A 19,782-nucleotide genomic window follows, 5' to 3' on the forward strand; every position below is an offset into this window, starting at 1 on the left:
TAAGTGTTATTTACGAAAAAGTTTAAAACCTGAAGAATACTAAAAACACTATAGTAATTACTAGATGAAGCTATAACCTCATTCATAGCCATACAGAAATAAAATAATTCATAGTCATATGGAAAATAAAATAATTTTTCAAATGTAAAACAATGTGGATATTAAATAATTTTTTAATAATTTCATATCCAGAAGGTAGGCAAAATACACATATACTATTCAAAAGTATTAGTCTTCAAGTGCTTTTAATCTTTCACGATAATAGGACTTTTCATGCGACATGTGTAGGCAGTAGCACTCTTCTGCTCTCCAAAAGGACATTGAATACTTATCCTCTGTTTTTTTTTTTTTTTTTTTGTAACAGCGTGTATAAAGTGTAAATTTTTGTACATTAAGGTAGATTTTTTCTAAACCAAATTATCAGTATTTAACATATATTTCACGGATTCTTGAAACAACTCATCTCGTAATATGTTTAATAAGTGCACATTAATAATAGTTTTTTAAAGAAACTATTTGACTAAAATAAAAAGTTTAGTATAATTCCCCTAGAATTCAACATTAGTTCTTCACTATCGTTTATATCCTCTAAGAAAAGGTCTATGAATGTGAATGTTTAAAAATACGTTGCCATTGAAAACATACAAGGTAACATTCATGTGATTTGCATAAAATCATAAACTCATATGATGTTCTTCTTTGAGACCGAACAGTCCATTGAAAATAAAAATTTCATGTTCTATTTGGTTTCGAAGGTCTAAGTCTGTAACACTCTTAATTTTATACTCTATATACACACATAAAAACATACACACACACACACACGTTACATGAATGTGTCAACTATATTGTACAGTATCGTATCTGTGCTCTACACCTAATCGATGTAAGCCACCCCTTGATCGCTTTAGTAACGTTTCAGTAATTTCACCCCCTTTCTGCAATTTCTGTGTACGGTTCAAATTCGATCTGATACAGTGGATCACATGGAAATAGGTAATCAAGGATCACCTACGAAATTTTAGGAAAGCAGATCAGTTAAACCTGTCTTGCAAGCAACCACCAAACCAATTTACTGTACTATAATTTAGTCAATTGCTTTATTGATGATATTGCACGCAACATTTGTTTGTGAAAGTTCAAGATAGTCAGATAATTTTGCAAAAGGAAAGAGAAGTGATTTTTCATGAAAAAATCGTATATGTATATAGGATTTGTGAAATTGGATTTTTACGTGTTTTCGCGTATACATGTGCGCTTTCAGTGTGACATATATAATTTTGTATATATTTAACCGATGTAACGCATTTTCATGTACTCAGAAATTTGCTTTTTAAATTGACGAACTGCTGAAAGTTTTTTGTTCCTTTAATATGTGCACCGCTGCCTTTTCAGGCTGTCATGTTTTTATATGTGATTGAAACGTGAGATTCTATTTATGTTTTCTGTTATTTAAATTCCTGTGTTATATTTCGTTCTATAAGTAATTTATCCTCATTTTTGTAAATAAGAATATATTGATGTGTAAAGGAATTCATGTTGTCTTCAGATACTATGGGGTGTTCGATGACAGATGTTAGAAATTTTTAAGGGATGATTCTATATGCTAAAATAAGACAGAAATGAAGATAGACGAAATTAAATTTGTGGCTTCTTTTCAAAAATATTAATTGTTGGGGAAACGTTTCAAGGATGTGTGAAATGTGTCTGAGTTTGGCCTTATTCTACTGGCTCTTCTGTGTCTAACTTGGGACTTATTCTACTGACTTTGTTGTATCTGCCCTAACTAGTACACGCTGGCAGTAGAATAAGTACAAAGTCAAACACATTTCACGCGAATGTTAGACGGTTTTGTAACAACGAATAACTGAAACGAAGCCTCAAACGCAACTTTGTCATTCTTGATTTCTGTCACACTTTGTCATAGTCATCTGTTACAATTTGTAACATCTATTGTTAAATACCCTGCATAAATAGTAAATAACTAGTCATTTATTTATGATTTCGAATGAAACTTTCTAAAAATACCGATTAAATAGTTATTGGTAATAATAGTTAAATTGAATATGATTCGTTTAACTGATTAGTTGACAACACAGTTAGTTTTGATCAGGCATGATGAGTGAGAAATGTTTTCTAATAGCGCTTGAAAATGTGTTAAGATACTTCTTTAGATATGTTATTGTACAGATGTACTGTATACATGAAAACACGAACAGTTAAATTAGGTTATCTTATTATACGTACTATAGCAAGAGATAGCAAAAATGGTTAAAAGAATGGATGATCCTCAGTAGTAGCGAGAGCTAAATCACGCGGAGTTCTTTTTGAACAGATTTGGATATCAGAACTAATAAAAACTAGTAGGAACAGCAGAATATTATAAAACATTAGACATATTTAGTAAAATATGTTTTCCAGAGGCTTTTAAATATTCATGTATTCTTAATTTTATCAGGCTTTATTTATGATTATAATACTTATTATATAGGATGTCTCCAATACATTTGAGTATAATTTTAGGAAAAAATGGGAGTATTAAAATAATTATCAATTTAAAAAAGTAACTGTATACATAAACTTTTTACATTGTTTTATGTCTCCGACTTTTTACTATAGTTATGCTCACATATTTTGGAACGCCCTATATACACTTACAAGAATTTCTGTTTACTCTGCAATGAAAAGTTAAAATAATAGATTTAAAATCAAATGTAATATAATATAGGAATAAACTGATACGAAAGAAAAAAAGATATTTTATAAGGCAACAGAAACTAACCTATAAATTGACACCTTTACAGGTTTAAGGTCATGGTACAGTCAACCTTGGATTACTAATTAGAAGCTTAGGTTAGCACGGAATTACGCAGCAAGACAGAATGTTTTCTTATTTATACTTGTTTGCATTTCTCAATTAACGAATAATAATTTATTGTTAAAAACTATGGTTTCACATTTTTGTTTATTAGGCCTTTACAAAAATACTCTCTAAGATCTGCGAAAATGTTATATTTAGCTTAAACATAAAAAGTATTTATAACAAAATTATAAAATGTGGCTTCTCTAATTGAATTGCAACATTCAGAAATGATTAGAATTACGTATGGTAAAAACAGCGAATAATGTATCTGAATTCCTCTTACATACCTATTCTATTATACCTAATAGAGTGAGGTTCATTAAGAACTTTCTCATGAATTTTTAATGAGAAGTATAAAACTAAGTCTCTTATTGCTTTTTTAGTTCTGTTGCCCACCGAGTGCACATAAATGAAAATTACTCGAGCTGAATAAATAAAAACTGTAATACATCAAAATCAGCCATTAATCTAAGGAAGACTCTACATAAAAACTATTACTTTTAAATTCTAGTTAAAATAAGAGAGCACCAATGTTAATCATTTCTTACCTATACATTTCATATTTTGAAGTTTGCCCAAATTTTACAGTTGTGAAGTTAGGAAAGAGCTTTTATATTATATAAAAGAGGTTTATCAACTCCTATAAACTCTTCACAAACAAAAGACTTACGTGCAAAAATATTATTGCCTTTTTTCATGAAAAATCGTTCTCCTCTAATCTACTCCAAAGCTGAAGTTATCTATCTATTGATGTTGTGATCCGAAGTATCGATCGAATCCAGTTCGTATGCAATGAAAAACCACGGCAACACCAAGCATTAATAATAAACGGACGTTAGATAAGCATTAGGGATCGCAATCAGTAGGCACTAGCTCGATCTCCTCGGCAACTCATTCTGTGGGAAGAGTTGTTGTCTTTATGAGCCAGAGTTACATTAATCGTAAGCTGCGTTCTTGTATCGACAAAAAAAGCATTGCCACTATCTAGACGTTTAGAACTCCGTTGTGCATGCAAACGCGTAAATATAAGACGTAAGCGTGAATTTTTGACCATTCATGATAGATTGACGACGAGAGGATCTTTTGATCCATCAGCAGTAGCACTTAGGTACCATCTACGGGAAGCTGGCCAAAAGCAGTCTGCCGAAATCATACATATGGCTGAGGTGTGCATCAGAGATCTATTTTCGTCAGGAGCAGTTCATGCGGAGGATAGCAAAGGGTTATTCTTATTGTTAGCTATTCCTTGACTACAACCGATTTGACTGTGGACCTCTAGGTCGTGATTGCCAAGCGATATATGAACCTTACCTCGTGAGTGACACTTAGAAAAGTTAGGCCTCCACGAAACAGGCTACCTCGCTGTCGTTTCCGGCTTTCGGAATCATGAGAATGGGTATAGGACTTAGCCTAAACGAGCGTAGACAGTAGTCATCATAGCAAGTAGAGCCGAAGCTGGTAGAGGCTTTAGAAACTTTAACACGAGATTTTTTTACAGAACATCACCTCTATAACGCGTCTTTGCGATTCTATGTCGGCTTTGTTCTCGGTAAACGTTTCGACTCGACATACTTTTCGTTTCTCATCGATACGATCTCGCGAGACAGTGTATATTGCCTTGGCATGCACGAGGGGAAGCAAACCAGGAGTCGGCGGTTCCTCTTCGTGCCATGTTCATCTAGTATGTCGGATCTTGAAAGATTTGATGACGTGGGGTTTGATTGGTTGGTGTTTCAGTCGCCGGATACTCAGGCATGGCAGAATGATTACCTGCAGGGCACGGGCTGCGAGATGTACACGGAAACCCTCTCCCCGTCCTTTACCGGGATGACATTCCCCCAAGCCAGCGAGTAAGTTCTCGCTGATATTGACTGCCACACACGCATACTTTTGTATACAAACAACACACACGTACACATGTGCATACATACATACTGCTCTCTTGAACAAGCTTGATGGTTGGAGGTGTTGAGAATAGATAGTCTCTTGGTTAGCCAAGTTAATTGGGTACTTATTCAACAATATTTATTACAGTTATAAATAGTTGTTTTTGTCATCCTTTGGAAGGAAGCAAAGTGTATGAAAAAGGGAGGTATTGTATATTATAATCTAAGGTAAATGTCCTAATAGTTGACCATGCCTCCGATACCTGGACACTAACACTAATTTTATTTTATTTTAAACTTAGATTCTAGTATACCTAGTGGAAAACAAAAACCAGTATCATACAATAGTATATTCAAGCATCGAAATATGCATTTTTAGGTTATCCACTTGTTGGGATATGTGCTATTTTAAGTCTCCAGGTATTGAGACATTTACCTTATTGTATGAGCAAGCTCGTGAGAATCCTTATTAAGCTGAATACCTCTAATCACAAAGAGCAATGGGTCAGATTTCCTATTTCTCACATGACCATGCGCAGTAGAACCATCAAGTTAGCTCGAGTGAGCTTCATGTACACTCACATGTAGGATGAAGTAATGACACAACATGGGTCAGGACAGAACATGTTATACGAAAACGTTCAACTGACACTCGAGTGCGAGATTTTGTTTCTTTGCCTGTCTAAAATCCTTGATCTCGCACACTTTTTGTGTATATCTGACATCGTTGTGGGATGTGTATATACATACCAATACATTTTTACGTGGACACAAAATGTCACCCTTCACCTCGGTTTTTAAGTCTTTTGAACTTCCTCTTCCAGAGTATTTTGATTAGAGTAGTTTGTTTTACTCTATTTTTGTTTCACACTTTGATATTTTGGGATGTATTTTGAGATTTTATACATATACAAGTGATTGTTTTATCAGTAATGTTTGTTTCCTTTTTTAACAAACTATTTGCGTTTTACGTCCGACTTGCTCGGATTTGCACCAATCTTTTTATATTATGCAAAAGTAGTTATAATGGGACCAATGCAGATTTCAAAGTAATTTAAACATAAGTTTATTTTAATAACCAAATAGTGTTGTGGAATTGATAAAGACACGACAAATAATATTTTCGAAAATGAATACTGGATACAAAAATGAAAAATAAGTAGTAATTGAATCTTTTACAAATGGCCCTGTTGTTGCTATCCCCAACTTGGGCACACATATATCGGTAGTAAAATAAATCCCCACGTTAAATCTACCTTACACGTATTTCAAGCATTTTTGTAATAATTAATAATTCGAAAACCAAAATTCTTGCGGATTCATAATTTTTGATTTTTCTCTTATTTTTACATGTAACATCACATGTCAAAAGTTCTGACACCTGTTGTTGCACTCTCACACATGGAAAAGAGAAAAATAAATATCGAATAAAAATAGAGAAATATACCTAAATTAATAATTTAAGTATTAAATTAAAAAGAAGAATAATGTTAGCTTGAATATTTAATAGGAAAAAATATTTCAGGTTTTATATGTATAATTCCCTTTTTTGTGTCATTGATATCTTATGATCATGTTACTATAACCTCACTATAAAAAAATGCTTTAATGTGAAAGAGATAATACTTCAGTTTATCAATTTTTTCGTACATTAAAAATTGAGTTATGGAACGTGGAACGAGAATAGCATAAATTTTTACATACAGTTTCATAGTCTAGTACAGAATAAGCGAGTAGGATTACTATTACTAAAGGTTAAATCTTTACAGTTCTTTCTCTACTTTTTCTTAATATAATTGTAGTTAAATATTGATTTTCTTCCAGTGGGTCATAATAAAATTATTTTTTTTAATGGAAATAGAGAAACGATTTTAATATACAATATTATAATTCATAGGTACAAAAATCGTAATATAGCCTTGGACTATTTCGGGCTAAGAAATTCAACTTTATAATAATTGTTGATTTTGTTCGATAACATTTTAACTTCTAAGTACACTAATTCAACAACACTTATTACAATATTACTAAATTATTCATTATAATCGAAATTAGCTTTTAAATTGAACCCTATCGTGATTAATTTTATTTAGAACAAATTAGGACTATTAAATTCACTAAATAATTAAATAACAATTCAAAGAATAACCTGATCAATGGAATCTGCATGTGCCCCAGTAAAACACGTATATTTTCATATTGACGTCTTTACGGTATCATTCAAGACGAAAAACTCAACGTTTTTGACAAACATTTTGCGTAAAATACGACACGCATAAAGTTTTAATGTAACTTTACACATTTTACGTTTTGAGTAGACTTTTTGAGATTAAATAGGAAACAGATTTCCTTTCCGCTTTGTCCTTGGCATAATAAGTGTTCTTTGATGTAGCGTTTTAATCTTCTCTTAACAAAAACTGTTCGTTGTACACGCATGCCTGCTGCTCTTTATAATATCAAATAGAGTGAATTCGAATTCTGACATATTCACGTCTGTTATGGGGAATTTCATCGGAGAGTCCGTGACCGTGCAAGTACGTCGGTATTTTATTTTATGAACGTGATAAGTATCTTGTGTATTCTTATAACACGATAGTATCTTACTAATGGTAAACGAAGACTTTTTATATTTTTAAAACCAACTTCACACAAATATTTCGTGCCTCACGTGCTCAACTATTGTTATTATTCTTGGGTTAAGTTGCGAAAAATATTCATATGTTTGAAAATATAATTATAGCGCTATAACAATTAACTACAAATTAAAACGTCAAGGGACATTGACAGTACAGTTGGAGTTTCAACTAGGATTATTTTACTACTATTAATTCAGTAACATGTATTCAAGAATAAATACTTGTTCAAGTTGAAAGTCATAAAAAATAATTATAGATAATTCTTCAACAATATTTATTTATAAAAGAGAAACTATGAAACTATACGTATGTGTACTATGAATAAAGTGATCATAAAACAATTGATAGGATCTTTTGATAAAATTGATTAAGAATAGTATAACATCTTGTACGAACATCTGACGTTGATTGCTCTTTTATAGATTCATAATAATAAAAGAGCACGTTAATTTTTATTCATAATTTCAGTGTTTATTTTATCAAAAACATTAGAACGAAACTTACATAAAATATAGTTATATTCTTTTATATTTAAATTGATTTTAACGATAACTATTAGATCAAAGTATCTTAAGTTACAGAATACTTGTAAAATTCATAGAATTTCCCTACTAAATTATTCTTCTCCGTTGAAAAAAATTAGAAGTATATTGATTAAAGCATTAGTGAGACATTGTAACACAAACTTGTAAAGTATTTTCACGTATTTTACGTGAAATAACAATAAAGTTTTCGAAACTTAACCTAACTTTTAAATAGGCTGCTTAGTCCGCACAAGCATGCCGAACGTTTTTGCTACTATCTATTTAAACTGTATTAATTTTTTATAAAAACCAAATTTGATGGTTTATCAATCTATTGAAAAACAATTTGACATTTCGTACATTGAATAAAACTCTGATTTTTTTGAGTCCTTAGAGACGTCTGTTTTGCTGTTCTATTATAGTAGCCATTTTAACTTGATTTTTGCACTGATTTATTGTATGCACTATTATTATTATATATACTAGTTAATGCTGGCTATTAGAAAATTCTTCTTATCCTAAACAATTAATTGTAAATAATAAAACAAAATTGTTGAGGAAATATGGATTTAAATATCCTCTGCATACATGTATAACAAGCAGGAACAATATTAAAATATGATTTAAAAATGTTTCATGACTTTATAATGGTAAGTCATGAAACATGAAATATATTAATAAATGAGCTAAAAACTAAAGTTTAATAATTTATGAGTACATTAAGTGTATTTTAATTGGACAAATTTTCACAATAACTGCAGCAGTAATTATGCAGAACAATATTTCAGAAAATTATTCTACTTTGCAGCTTCAGCATAAAATATAAATTAGAAACTGCATTTGATTCTTATTCTTACCGGAATAAGAAAACTTCGTAGCTATTAAACGATATACAGTGTTTCCTCGATATAAATTCGCGATTTATGAACAATAAGCTTTTCGCGAGCGTACTTTCACTAGCAGCACAATTTTATCGTATCATAGATGTAAAAACACGTTTAGAGTAAATTCTCGTTGTATGTTCGCAACATTTTATTGATTATATGTTTATAGCTATCCCCACTAACGAGGGATGAGACTTCCCCTCGATAGGTGACACGAGCAATTGATTCGAGTTCAGAGGCAATAAGTACCTGTCCTGTACACGGTATATGTCCAGGAAATGAACATATAACGAGAATTTACTGTGTTTTAAATAATTTCAAATAATACTAAGACTACACCAGCGAACTTATAACGAGGGAATACTGTACTGGATTGGTGCAAAGTTAAACCGTGTAATCGAACCGTATTTACACGTTTGAAATGTTATTTTATCCAGCACTGCTATTTGCGTACGTAGGGTTATGGTTTCGTCTGTTTTATCTATTGATTTTTCACACGCCTGAATTGTCGTCACAATTTGGTTTGCGTGTGTAAAAGTATATACAATGTATCAAATGCGATCCCTTTTCTGTATTAGACACTAGACGTATTTATTAGTACGTTATCATCAGTACCTGTAATCTCGTTGCGGTTGAAAGCAACGGGAACATTAGTTTGTTGATCTGTTCTTCAGATTTTGGAGTAGCGTAGGACGTTAGAGCGTTAGCCTAGAGCACAATAGAGTACGTCCATTCTCGCATGATTCGAACTACTAAACGTTGACAATTTTACGAACCTTCTATGTTTCACCACCTGTGGAAATGCCTGCTTTGCATGTCTCTTTGATATTTCGTATTCCGCCGAGGTGGCATAGTAGAGCGTCACTATTTATTTCGTTGTGATCAATATTACATTCAGAAAAACCGAATTAAATATTTAAAAAGAAGCTGGAATAAATATCATTAACAAATAGAAGACGCTTTGCAATGCTGTGGGTGTTTGCACACGCTACATACAACTAATATTTTGTGTGGTTCATATAAAATTAGAAATAAAGAGCTCATTTTACAGGTTATGGAACTCAAAGTTTCTTTTCTATAAGAATATGTTTTTAAATTTCGCGCGTTGTTCACGATGATTGGAGTTGTAGCCGCAGCGTATCATGGGGAATGCTTCTATTACTTCGTCGCATGAAATAGCTCCAATCTATTTATAATAAACTTTTCATGTTGTTATAGTTAGCTAAATGCCACAAAATTTTGTACAAGTATTATTAGTATCCTGTTCGACTTAAAAATAAAATTATTCTAAGTTGAGATATTATTTAGGAAAACGCTTTGATCTAACATAAAAATCTAATTGTTGTTAAAACCATCTTATGAAATATAAAAAAGAGCAAACACAAATACAATAAATTCACCTTTTATTGATCCTCTATAAATTATACATTGATAAATAAATATTTAAGTTTTGAGAGTCTTTATTTCAAAAATATGATGAACCACACAAGCAAACAAGACTACATGTATGTTAACTATGTTAACTATTTAGTTGTGTAAGTTTACATAATAAAAATAAGTGTTTCTTTATCGTATGTGTTCACAAGGTATCGTATAGTACGTACAATATATTTACATATTTAATTAACAATGCTAAAATGACAGTCTCATTCGTTTGGAGTAAAGCCATGAAATTGAATGGTACTGCTCATACGAGTATACGTATTATTTCGATATTTCCAATTATCGTGTAACATTCATGAAAGTTGTCTTTTGGTCTTGCCTTCACGCTTGAAAACCAGAAATTAATGTGGCAAAGTGCTATTTACAAAATAATCGTTCTGTTGTACTTACCAAGCACTGGCTTAAACACACATTACGTGTTTAATGGATAGATCGATGTTCCGTTTATGTGACTAATAGTAAAGGATATTCTTGGAAAACAGCGAATATTATACAAAACTTCGTCCTAGGTTGTGCTTCACGAAGTTGAAGTTGCTGCTACTGGCCATCGAAATAAAGGGCGAAGGAGGCGGCGACAGCAAGATCTCGATCAATCCACGTGGTGCCAAGATCGTTGCAAATACTCAGGGATTCTTCATTGCTCAATCTGCTGACGAAGTGAAGCGGTGAGAATGAAATTTTTTGCATGGTTATAATTGTGAAAGAAAATGATTCGAACAGAATTGAATTATTATTCAATATTCTTCTTCATTTGATTCAAAATGAATAAACAAGTTAAAGAAATATTACTCATAAACATACTTATACAATCTGTAGAAAACATGTGTGTATCTGGATAATATTAAAAGTCCTTAAAAAGTGTTAAATACTTATCAATACTTTTGGACATTTATCGTATACCTACGATATGTGTATCACTTATCGTTTACCTATGATATGTGTCACTTATCGTATACCTATGATATGTGTCACCTTCTTGTTGGCAATTTTTATTAAGAATTTTTAGAATTAATTCCTTTATTAGAAACTATAATTTACTACAAATATTTTTATCAACAAAGGGACTCCTAATAAAATAATTTTCTTTTCATTCCTGTTCTTCTAAACACAAACTAGTAATTTTTTAAATTCGTCATCTATTTATTGCAAAAAGGAAAGATGTCACATGTATACATATATTTTAAGAATATTTCTTACTATTATTTCTATAAAAAGTTATTTATACAAAGTACTATAAATTGTTTTTTTGAAAACTGTTATGTATAGCGCAAAATTCTTTCTTGATGTTTAATGCTTCATTGGAATTTGTCATAAAATAAATGACTATGAGGTTAAAGATAATAATTAATTTCATAGAATAGCAGAATACCAATTGTCTCCATTTTTTAGCGCATGAATATTCATATCTTTTGATAGTTTACCTAAAAACAAACATTTGTAAGTAAAATAATCTTTTTTAAACTCTCTAAAAATACAAAAATGTTTTATTCTGCTGAAAAAAAACAAGACAGAAACGTGTTATGTATCTCTCGAATACTATTGCTCCCCTTTTCAAAGACTTGCGCATGCGCTATTACCTCAACCTACACATGCGCAGCCATTAGTCGCCTTAACTGCGCAACTTTTGTGGGGGAATGTCTTGCACTTGTGCATGCGCTGACACTAGTTGCTTTAGGTGCGTAACTTCTGGAAGATACACGGAAGTAGTTGAAAATATCCTATAACGACATTGAACAAGTAATACACACGAATTTGACTATACATATACCGGTTATCTAAATAATTAAACTTCAAGAACAAATTTTACTGCTACTCTTAACAATTGCAGAGAAAATAAGTTGTATTGCTTTATATTTAATAGCCCGTATTTTTATTTTTATTAATGAATATAATCATTTGTATATTTTCAGGGCGTGGTTTTACTGCAAAGCATGCCACGAGGATATAAAAGACGAAACTCTGATCAAGAAATGCAAGTGCAAAAATTGTAAGTTTTTCTAGTCTAGTGATACCCCTTAACAGTTTCTTTTGATTCTTGTCGAGTTCTCTGATGTCGAATTTCTTAATAATCGACCTCTGTTCTATTTTTATACATGACTAATGATATGTCTATGTACATAGAACACGCTACATGCGTTGAAGATATTGCGAATCACACGCTGTCCGTTTATTTGAATCATTCGTTAAAGAACCACTTAGAAAGAAGAAACAGTTTATTTCTATCGATACCCAGAAGCTCGTGTGACTCGCAAACGATTAATGACTTCTAACATAGACACGTATAAGACCTGACGAATCACACAGAAAGCTCTCTTGATCCATGATTCCTTTCGCCCTGTCCTTTTTCTTTTTTTCTATGTCCTTATGCCACAAAAAGCTGTAGCAGTAATTACTGCGACAATTAACGAAGTGACATGGTTGTGACCATCCTCTTGTGATATATGATCTAGTGGGGCAGCAGCAGCGCTCCTGGGGCCGGGACTTAGGTAACGTCTCACACTCGCTCGCTTAGTCTTTACTATTGTCTATGACTATCTCCTTTACGCCTCTATTTTTTCTTTTCAATCTTCTTAGCCCGTTTATATTCAGTCTGGCTTTTGAACTCGATCCACTGAACATTAACAAACTCATCCCCCCTTCAGTACCAATGATTCTATTCTCTACGTTTCTGACCTCTACTGACTTTCTTCGATTCTCTCTTTTGTTTACCTCTCTACCTCTTAAGCCCCCTCCCAGAGTCCCATTTTTCTGCTACCTTTTATCTGTTTATATCTTTGTCTCTTTGCATATTTCTGTCTCTCTGTGTCCTACGTATGTGTACATATGCCTTCGAATTTTTAACCAATATCTTGCATATATACGCCAAGGCAATGGTGATGATGATTATGATGATGACAATGGCGATGAGATTATTGCACCTTTAATCCTCATTCAAAGACACTGTTCAAGGCGATTGCGATGCCAATGATTGGGTATATATTCGTTTTTCACGGTCTTCGTGTTGGTCGTGGTCCAATATGTCTAATGCGAATTCTCTGCTCTAACGCTGACAAAGTAACGTACTGAAATAACTAAGATCCTCCGTTGTGAATCTGGGTACCATTTGAAAGTAATTCGAACGAGGCTGAATTGACGATAGTCCAGTGCTACCGAATAGAGTGACGTGAAAAATGAAATACCATTGACACATAATACGTGACATGTAATTCTTTAATAGTTCAGTCAGTTGGCGCATGTCCACCTGGCCAATCAAGGAAATTAGTCTGCACTCTAGTGTGTGCCCTCCTCGCTCGTCTTGCATGCATGATTAGTTCCCGACTCGGGTACTTTTACGCCTTAATGATATGACAGCTTCGTACAAATCTCACTCGCTCTCTGTCTCTCCGTTTGCCCCTTTTTCGCCTCTCTCCGTTCCCCCTTGATCTCTGTCTTTCTCTTTCTCTTACTCTACTTTTCTCACCAGTTTCTATGGCTGTCTACCATATTCTTTCTTCGATCGTGTGAGAACTCTCAGCGTGCCAGCTGTCATTGATGAGACTTCCGATGTTGGCCGACAGAGCCGATCAATCGTGAAATAATCGCGCGTCTTCTGCGATCCCGCTCTGATCCTGACAAAGTGTACTTTCTTTCCGTGCAAAATTGGTCTGTTTTGTGACGCTCCGATTGCAAAAGGCGAACAGGTACCGTGGCAACCCCTCGATCAGGGACCTCGATCAAACTATTCTGCTACTCTGACCCCGTCGCTCACGATACCACACGACATGACATACATACATATATACATACATTACACACGGTTCATCCGATATCATCTGAATCAGCAACCCCATCAACGTCCACGACGATTCTAAACCCTGGGCAATTAACGTTTCTCATGAATCGTTCGCTAGATTGGGCAGAACCTTGTTAAGATTCCGATCGGTGACAGAGATCAGTTGCTCTGGATCGCAAGGCAATTGAGGATGACGACACGTCGAAGGTAACTGCGTGTTTGATGAGACTTACGCTTTGTCTTATAGCCTCTTCCCCTTTGGCGATACGGAAGGTGTCCAGCGATTGGGATTTAAATTGTGATTAATGAGTGTAGAGCTTTAGGCACATGTGAATGTGGCTGAATTAAATATAGATTTCATTAGTGTGAGAACGGGCTAAAGTGACAATTGCTTAGGAGAGTATATTCCATGGACAACAGCTGTACTTCATTCTTTCGTTCAAATTTCCCGCCGCCCCAGCTATCCCCAGCCCCTGCTCCAGCCACTTAGCTAAACTGTCCCTATGTGTCTATTCACAAGCATATGTTCGGGCCGATCGCTCGATTTTTACAGATGTGGGGATGATGATGATGCAGACTGGCATGGTGAAAGGAAACACTGCCTACAGCAGTTACCTCGACGGTACGCGTGTTTACGCCTTCCTTTCTGTCCTGCTAGTTCTAACTATATCCTTTCGTCGAGTTACCTTCGGGACATTGTCAGAATAATTCTAAGGGGGATTTTCGAAGCAGAAGCGTTTGTGAGACGGTGTACGATGGAAATGTCTATTATTCTGACAAATCCGCTCTGTTTGAGTCAAAGATGGAGAAGTCGATAGACGCTATTACCGAATACAATGGCATGTTTGAAGAGAACGGTTGACTCAAACAGAGCCTGATTGCATTGACGTTTAACGAGGTAAGACGGTGCGATCGATGCAGAAAGGTGCAAATCGAAGCTCGATATTTAATATTCCACGTTCACATGCACTTACTTCACAGTACGTTTCAATTTCTTGCTCTTTGACATTGTTCGATCCGTATTGTTTCTCGCTGGGCTTTTGCTAGAGCTGATTTGGGCGAACAGTGTTCGTTGACGAAGCGGTCACGTCGACGTTCAGCTGGGATGAAGGCGTCGTCACGCGTCGTGTAAATGTACAGAACCGCGTTTTGATACGCATTCAGCTTCAGTTCTCACGAGAAATTTGCTTCCTGCAAATATGCATTTTCGCTAAGCACGTTCTATCGAATCGTATATTCTGTATCTATACATTAATGGCTGTTACGTTTCACTGATAAACAAATTTGCTCGTTCCAGGCTTGCCAGTGATTACCATTGTTTCAGTGTGCTTGCGCGAGGCATCGTTTATTCATATTTTCACGTGTATGGTTTAAAATGTTCGTTTTCTCTACCAACAGGAAGACCAAGTGAAGTGTTATTCAGACATTTTTCTGAAGTTTGATGAAATTTCTCAAGTATAGATTTGTTCGGTTAAATTTTACTGAAATTCAGTGACTAAAACTGAGTCTACACTACATGACGTAACATATTACATAACAATATTAACAATGTTATAAAACTTATTAAAAAAAGAAAATAAAACATGTTATATAACATTTTTCGCGTTATGTAGCAAAATAAGAGTAACAAATTTTATGATTTTGTTATCTAACGCATTACATTGCATAATGTAGACGTATTTTAGCAACAAATTATAAAAACATGTTATATAACAAAATTAGAGTTATATAATTATATAATTAAGGTATATAACTTTGTTATAAGCATAACATGTAGTGTAGACGCACCTTTAGGAACTTTGTTGTATAATAACATTTTGACACATAATATAGACCAACATAAATACAGCAACAATGAACGAGGTAGATATGTTATAGCATCATCTCCGTCATGGATTGCACTCTTGACTGGTCGCGTTCTTTATCGAAAACAAATACTTTATTCGATACGCTTTTTAAGCTGATACAATGTATTTAATGTCTGAACTTCGACGAAATTTAGTGTTTGTCGCTGTCGAATTTCTTTTGCTCAGTCTGCACTTTTGTATTCCGCTGAAACAACCCTGCTGATGAGGACGGCGATGATCTACGTCGCAGGTATGCTCAACTGATTTTCGACAGAGACAATACAGTACTTGAAAGAAACGTTCCTTGTATTGTTGCTTTTCTCTCAATTACGAAAATATTTTTTAAAGTTGTATAATAATTTTAAAAAGTCATTTTCTGTAAAAAATATACTACCTTGTTCACGCGAGTTTTAATACACAATTAAGAACTGAGTAGAATTTAGCCGAGCACAAATGTACATAGTGAATTAAAAAATACCTGACCCAAGTTTGAGAGTAAGTATAGACACTGAATAACTTACGAAATTTCAAAAATTGATATATTTGTTTATGAACAATTATTCATGATTACAAATTCTAAAAATAATTACCTTATTGTCGTTAAAGAAAATAAACTAACGTAGAACGTAAAAGTTGAAAATGAAGGAAAAGAAAAAAGACATGTAGTATAATAGTTTCCATAAACAACTCATCTTTTTGTACGTACGTATGTAAATGAATTTGTAAGCAACTGTATATGTGTGACAGTAAAAATAGCGTTTCCTTTGAACACTGTTACTAATACATCTGCTTGTAATTTTGATACTATAGGACAGAGACCTATAGAAGACTATGTATGTGTCACTTTAGAGATAGAGACGACTAAATCAAAATTTCTTTGTCATATACATTATAGGTACTGTTATTTATGAGTTTTGACAGCTTTTGACGTCATTTCGCGAGTAACAGGTGGAGGGACACTCCACCTTCTGACCCTTTGCTGTAACTGATGAAAACTTATGAACACTACATAGTCTTTCTCTGACACAAATTAAATCATCTCAAAATAACTTTTCGTACTCAAAATCGTTTTTAAATTATAGAGAGTATTTTATAATATCTATTACAAATTTTAAAGGTTGATTACATGTTCTAAATTAAAAATTGTGACAGAAGCTGAATTTCTGACTCATTAATTGAATATCCAATCTATCATTCATTACTCAAATGTGTTTCTTTTTAAATTAACTATTTAATGAAATTAAGTGTCTATACTTACAAGCAAACGTGAGTGAAATATTTTTTATTACACTATATATTTGGTAAATTTCATTCGAATTTGTTAGTAACATCTCATTTGGTCTCTTTTTAAAAGGTTTTCTCAATTTTCTAAATGATATTGAACGAATCGTTTGGATGTTTTTCAATTTGTGGGCCACATATTACAAGTTGGTTTAGAGCCAAGAATCTTGACATATATCTGCAGAATTGCTCGATATCTCTTCCTAACATTTTTACAGACAGATTAATTCGAGCTGTTTTGCATATTGGGTATATGTTACGGAAAGGTATGTACGATTGCTACAAATGTTCGGTATTTTCTGCTGCGTGTGATCTGAAACCTTTGTTTGTTTATAACAGTACAGAAGTGCTACTAACAAATACTTCAAAGACAAAGATAAATTATCCTCATTTATTAAAATATAATCTATACAAATTACATAATTTGTTAGTTTATGTTATAAAATGCTATAGATGAGTGCATAAAACAATAAACTTTAGCATGGTTTTATTATGCATATAAAATGAGTTTAACTGAACATTGCATCAAATAATTTCATATTAACAAAAATAATTGCGCTATAATAAAAAATCAACAATCTTAGAAGATGAATAAAACCATGCATTTGTATTATCGACGAAAGTGATTTAGATTAAAATTAGAAGAAATTGAACTGAATTTTTATTTCATGGTAATATGGGACCATTTTGTAAAAATCGTTGTAAATTATACCATTTAATGACGTTGGTAATTATATGGATTCCTAGAATTCGGTTCGTGTTTATTTTGATAAACACGATGGCCCAAGTCGTTTAGTCTTAAAATATCAGAAATTAGAACACTCACTAGAAGAAAGAAGAACTAAAATACGAGTACAACTTAACAACACACTTACGATAACAAAACACAACAATTTTAATAATATTCAATATCTTGCACAAGTTATTTTTAACCGCTGTCGTTAATATTGTAAATGTTTTAAATAAAGCAAGAAATTAAAAATATTGTAAGATCTCCTAAAACATTTTAATTAGTACTAAGTACTTCGAAAAATTCAAATTAATAATGAAAAAATATTGCTCTGATATTACGTGCAAGATAGAACACTTAAATGTACAGGGCGATTCAAAACTACAGGTCAATCGTATCAGGTTGAAAGAGGGCAATTTTAAATACTGATTGCGACTTACACGGATAACGAGAGCTTGAAAAAATATTCTGAAAGTTATTTCAGAAATCTTTTTAATAATGAGTTATTAACCTTAAATTTAAAATTTCACAGTAACTGAACTACAATAATATTAATAACACTAAGAATATTATTGTTATAAATATAGCAAACGCTCGTGCTGTATTTATCACAACGTTTCAGAACAGAAAGTTTATTAGACAACACATTTTTCTCTAATCGTCCTCTATCATCTGCTGCTGAACTGACCTATAATTCCGATTCTTCCTATAAATCGCGAGCCACTTTCGTAATTACCAACGCAGTCTCATCATTTGATAAAACCATGAAAGTTTATGCCCTCATCTAGAATATAAAAAAATAAATGAAAAAACAAAAAGATACTCTATTCAGAAGAATGAATAATATATTTCATTATTATCTATGGACTTGTCTAACAGTAAAAGCAGGCTTACAATCCTTTATGTGTGTCCCGGTTCAGTATTCCCGACTCCACTCACAAAGGGGAGAGATAGACCGATTGTGTGCGTGTGAAGCAAGAGTTCGAAAAAAATGTTAGCTGTGACTCACAGCTATCGACTAATCATACTCGTTCACGGCTCAGAAACGAATGCCGTCGGTATAAAATCCATCTGTTCTAAATTTACACGGATGATGATGATCGATGCCCAGGGTTTATCGAACAAAACGGTTAAAAATACTCCATTCTCCCCTTACACGTTACGCATATTTGACATCATTCACCAATATCATAACGATAACATGACGCTGCAATTAACTGGAGAGGAAAACCCCTCCTTAGGAGTTACATCCCCATAATAGGAGTTATAGCGACCACTGCATAGACGCAAAGTGGACAGTGTACCTTTATGTGTTCCAACCCTCACAGTAGATCGAAGTGACTTAAACAACGATCAGCAGTGTTCACAGCGAACTTTTTCGTCGATTGTCACGTCGCAGCCATGCAGAGAAATGAATAATAATTTGCAACTCGACTTCTGAGTGCTTCCAAAAGCTCCTGCCTAGGATCGGCGATCATGATGCAAAATTCTCGTCTGATGATTAAATTTAAATGTGAGGCTGCTACACGTGACACGTCGATCAAAATATGGATCTACACATATACCCTTTCCACTTGTTGCCACCCCCTGCATCTAGGTTCACATTATTTTGGTATGACAACTAACAGCTCTGGTTCTCCTCCCTTCGGGCAGTGGCCACATTCCGGAAAGGCGTGCGAGCTGTACAAATGGTTGGAAGAACAAGTATGTATCCCCCGCGTGTAGATTGTATTCCACGTATCATTTCTTTATTTCTATTTTTTTTCTTTTCTTCTATACTTTATCTTTTCGCTCTCCTCGAATATATACAGAATAGTCCAGATTCAGACTCAGAGTAAAGAGATTCATTAATGTTTTTTTTTTCTGTAACGATTATCAGTTTATAGTCTCGAAGCTTGTCTATTTATATATAATTG

At 33.4% G+C, this 19,782-nt stretch overlaps 1 protein-coding gene across 31 annotated transcripts in view; it reads left to right on the forward strand.

Moving 5' to 3' along the window:
* The window catches only part of Slo (calcium-activated potassium channel slo), a 200,095-nt gene that overhangs the window by 147,236 nt on the left and 33,077 nt on the right, over positions 1 to 19,782 (forward strand). For 7 of the 31 annotated variants that reach the window (XM_076382026.1, XM_076382047.1, XM_076382022.1 and 4 more), the window contains exons 12-14: positions 10,746 to 10,901; positions 12,147 to 12,223; positions 14,562 to 14,630. In XM_076382026.1, coding sequence (XP_076238141.1) covers positions 10,746 to 10,901; positions 12,147 to 12,223; positions 14,562 to 14,630 — 302 coding nt within the window. Of the gene's footprint in view, positions 1 to 4,600; positions 4,714 to 10,745; positions 10,902 to 12,146; positions 12,224 to 12,686; positions 12,723 to 14,561; positions 14,631 to 19,519; positions 19,571 to 19,782 lie in introns of all 31 variants that reach the window. The other 24 variants (XM_076382030.1, XM_076382035.1, XM_076382028.1 and 21 more) reach the window with 8 other exon arrangements.

This window comes from Calliopsis andreniformis, chromosome 7, assembly GCF_051401765.1.
Source record: "Calliopsis andreniformis isolate RMS-2024a chromosome 7, iyCalAndr_principal, whole genome shotgun sequence".
NCBI classification, from domain to species: Eukaryota; Metazoa; Arthropoda; class Insecta; order Hymenoptera; family Andrenidae; genus Calliopsis; species Calliopsis andreniformis.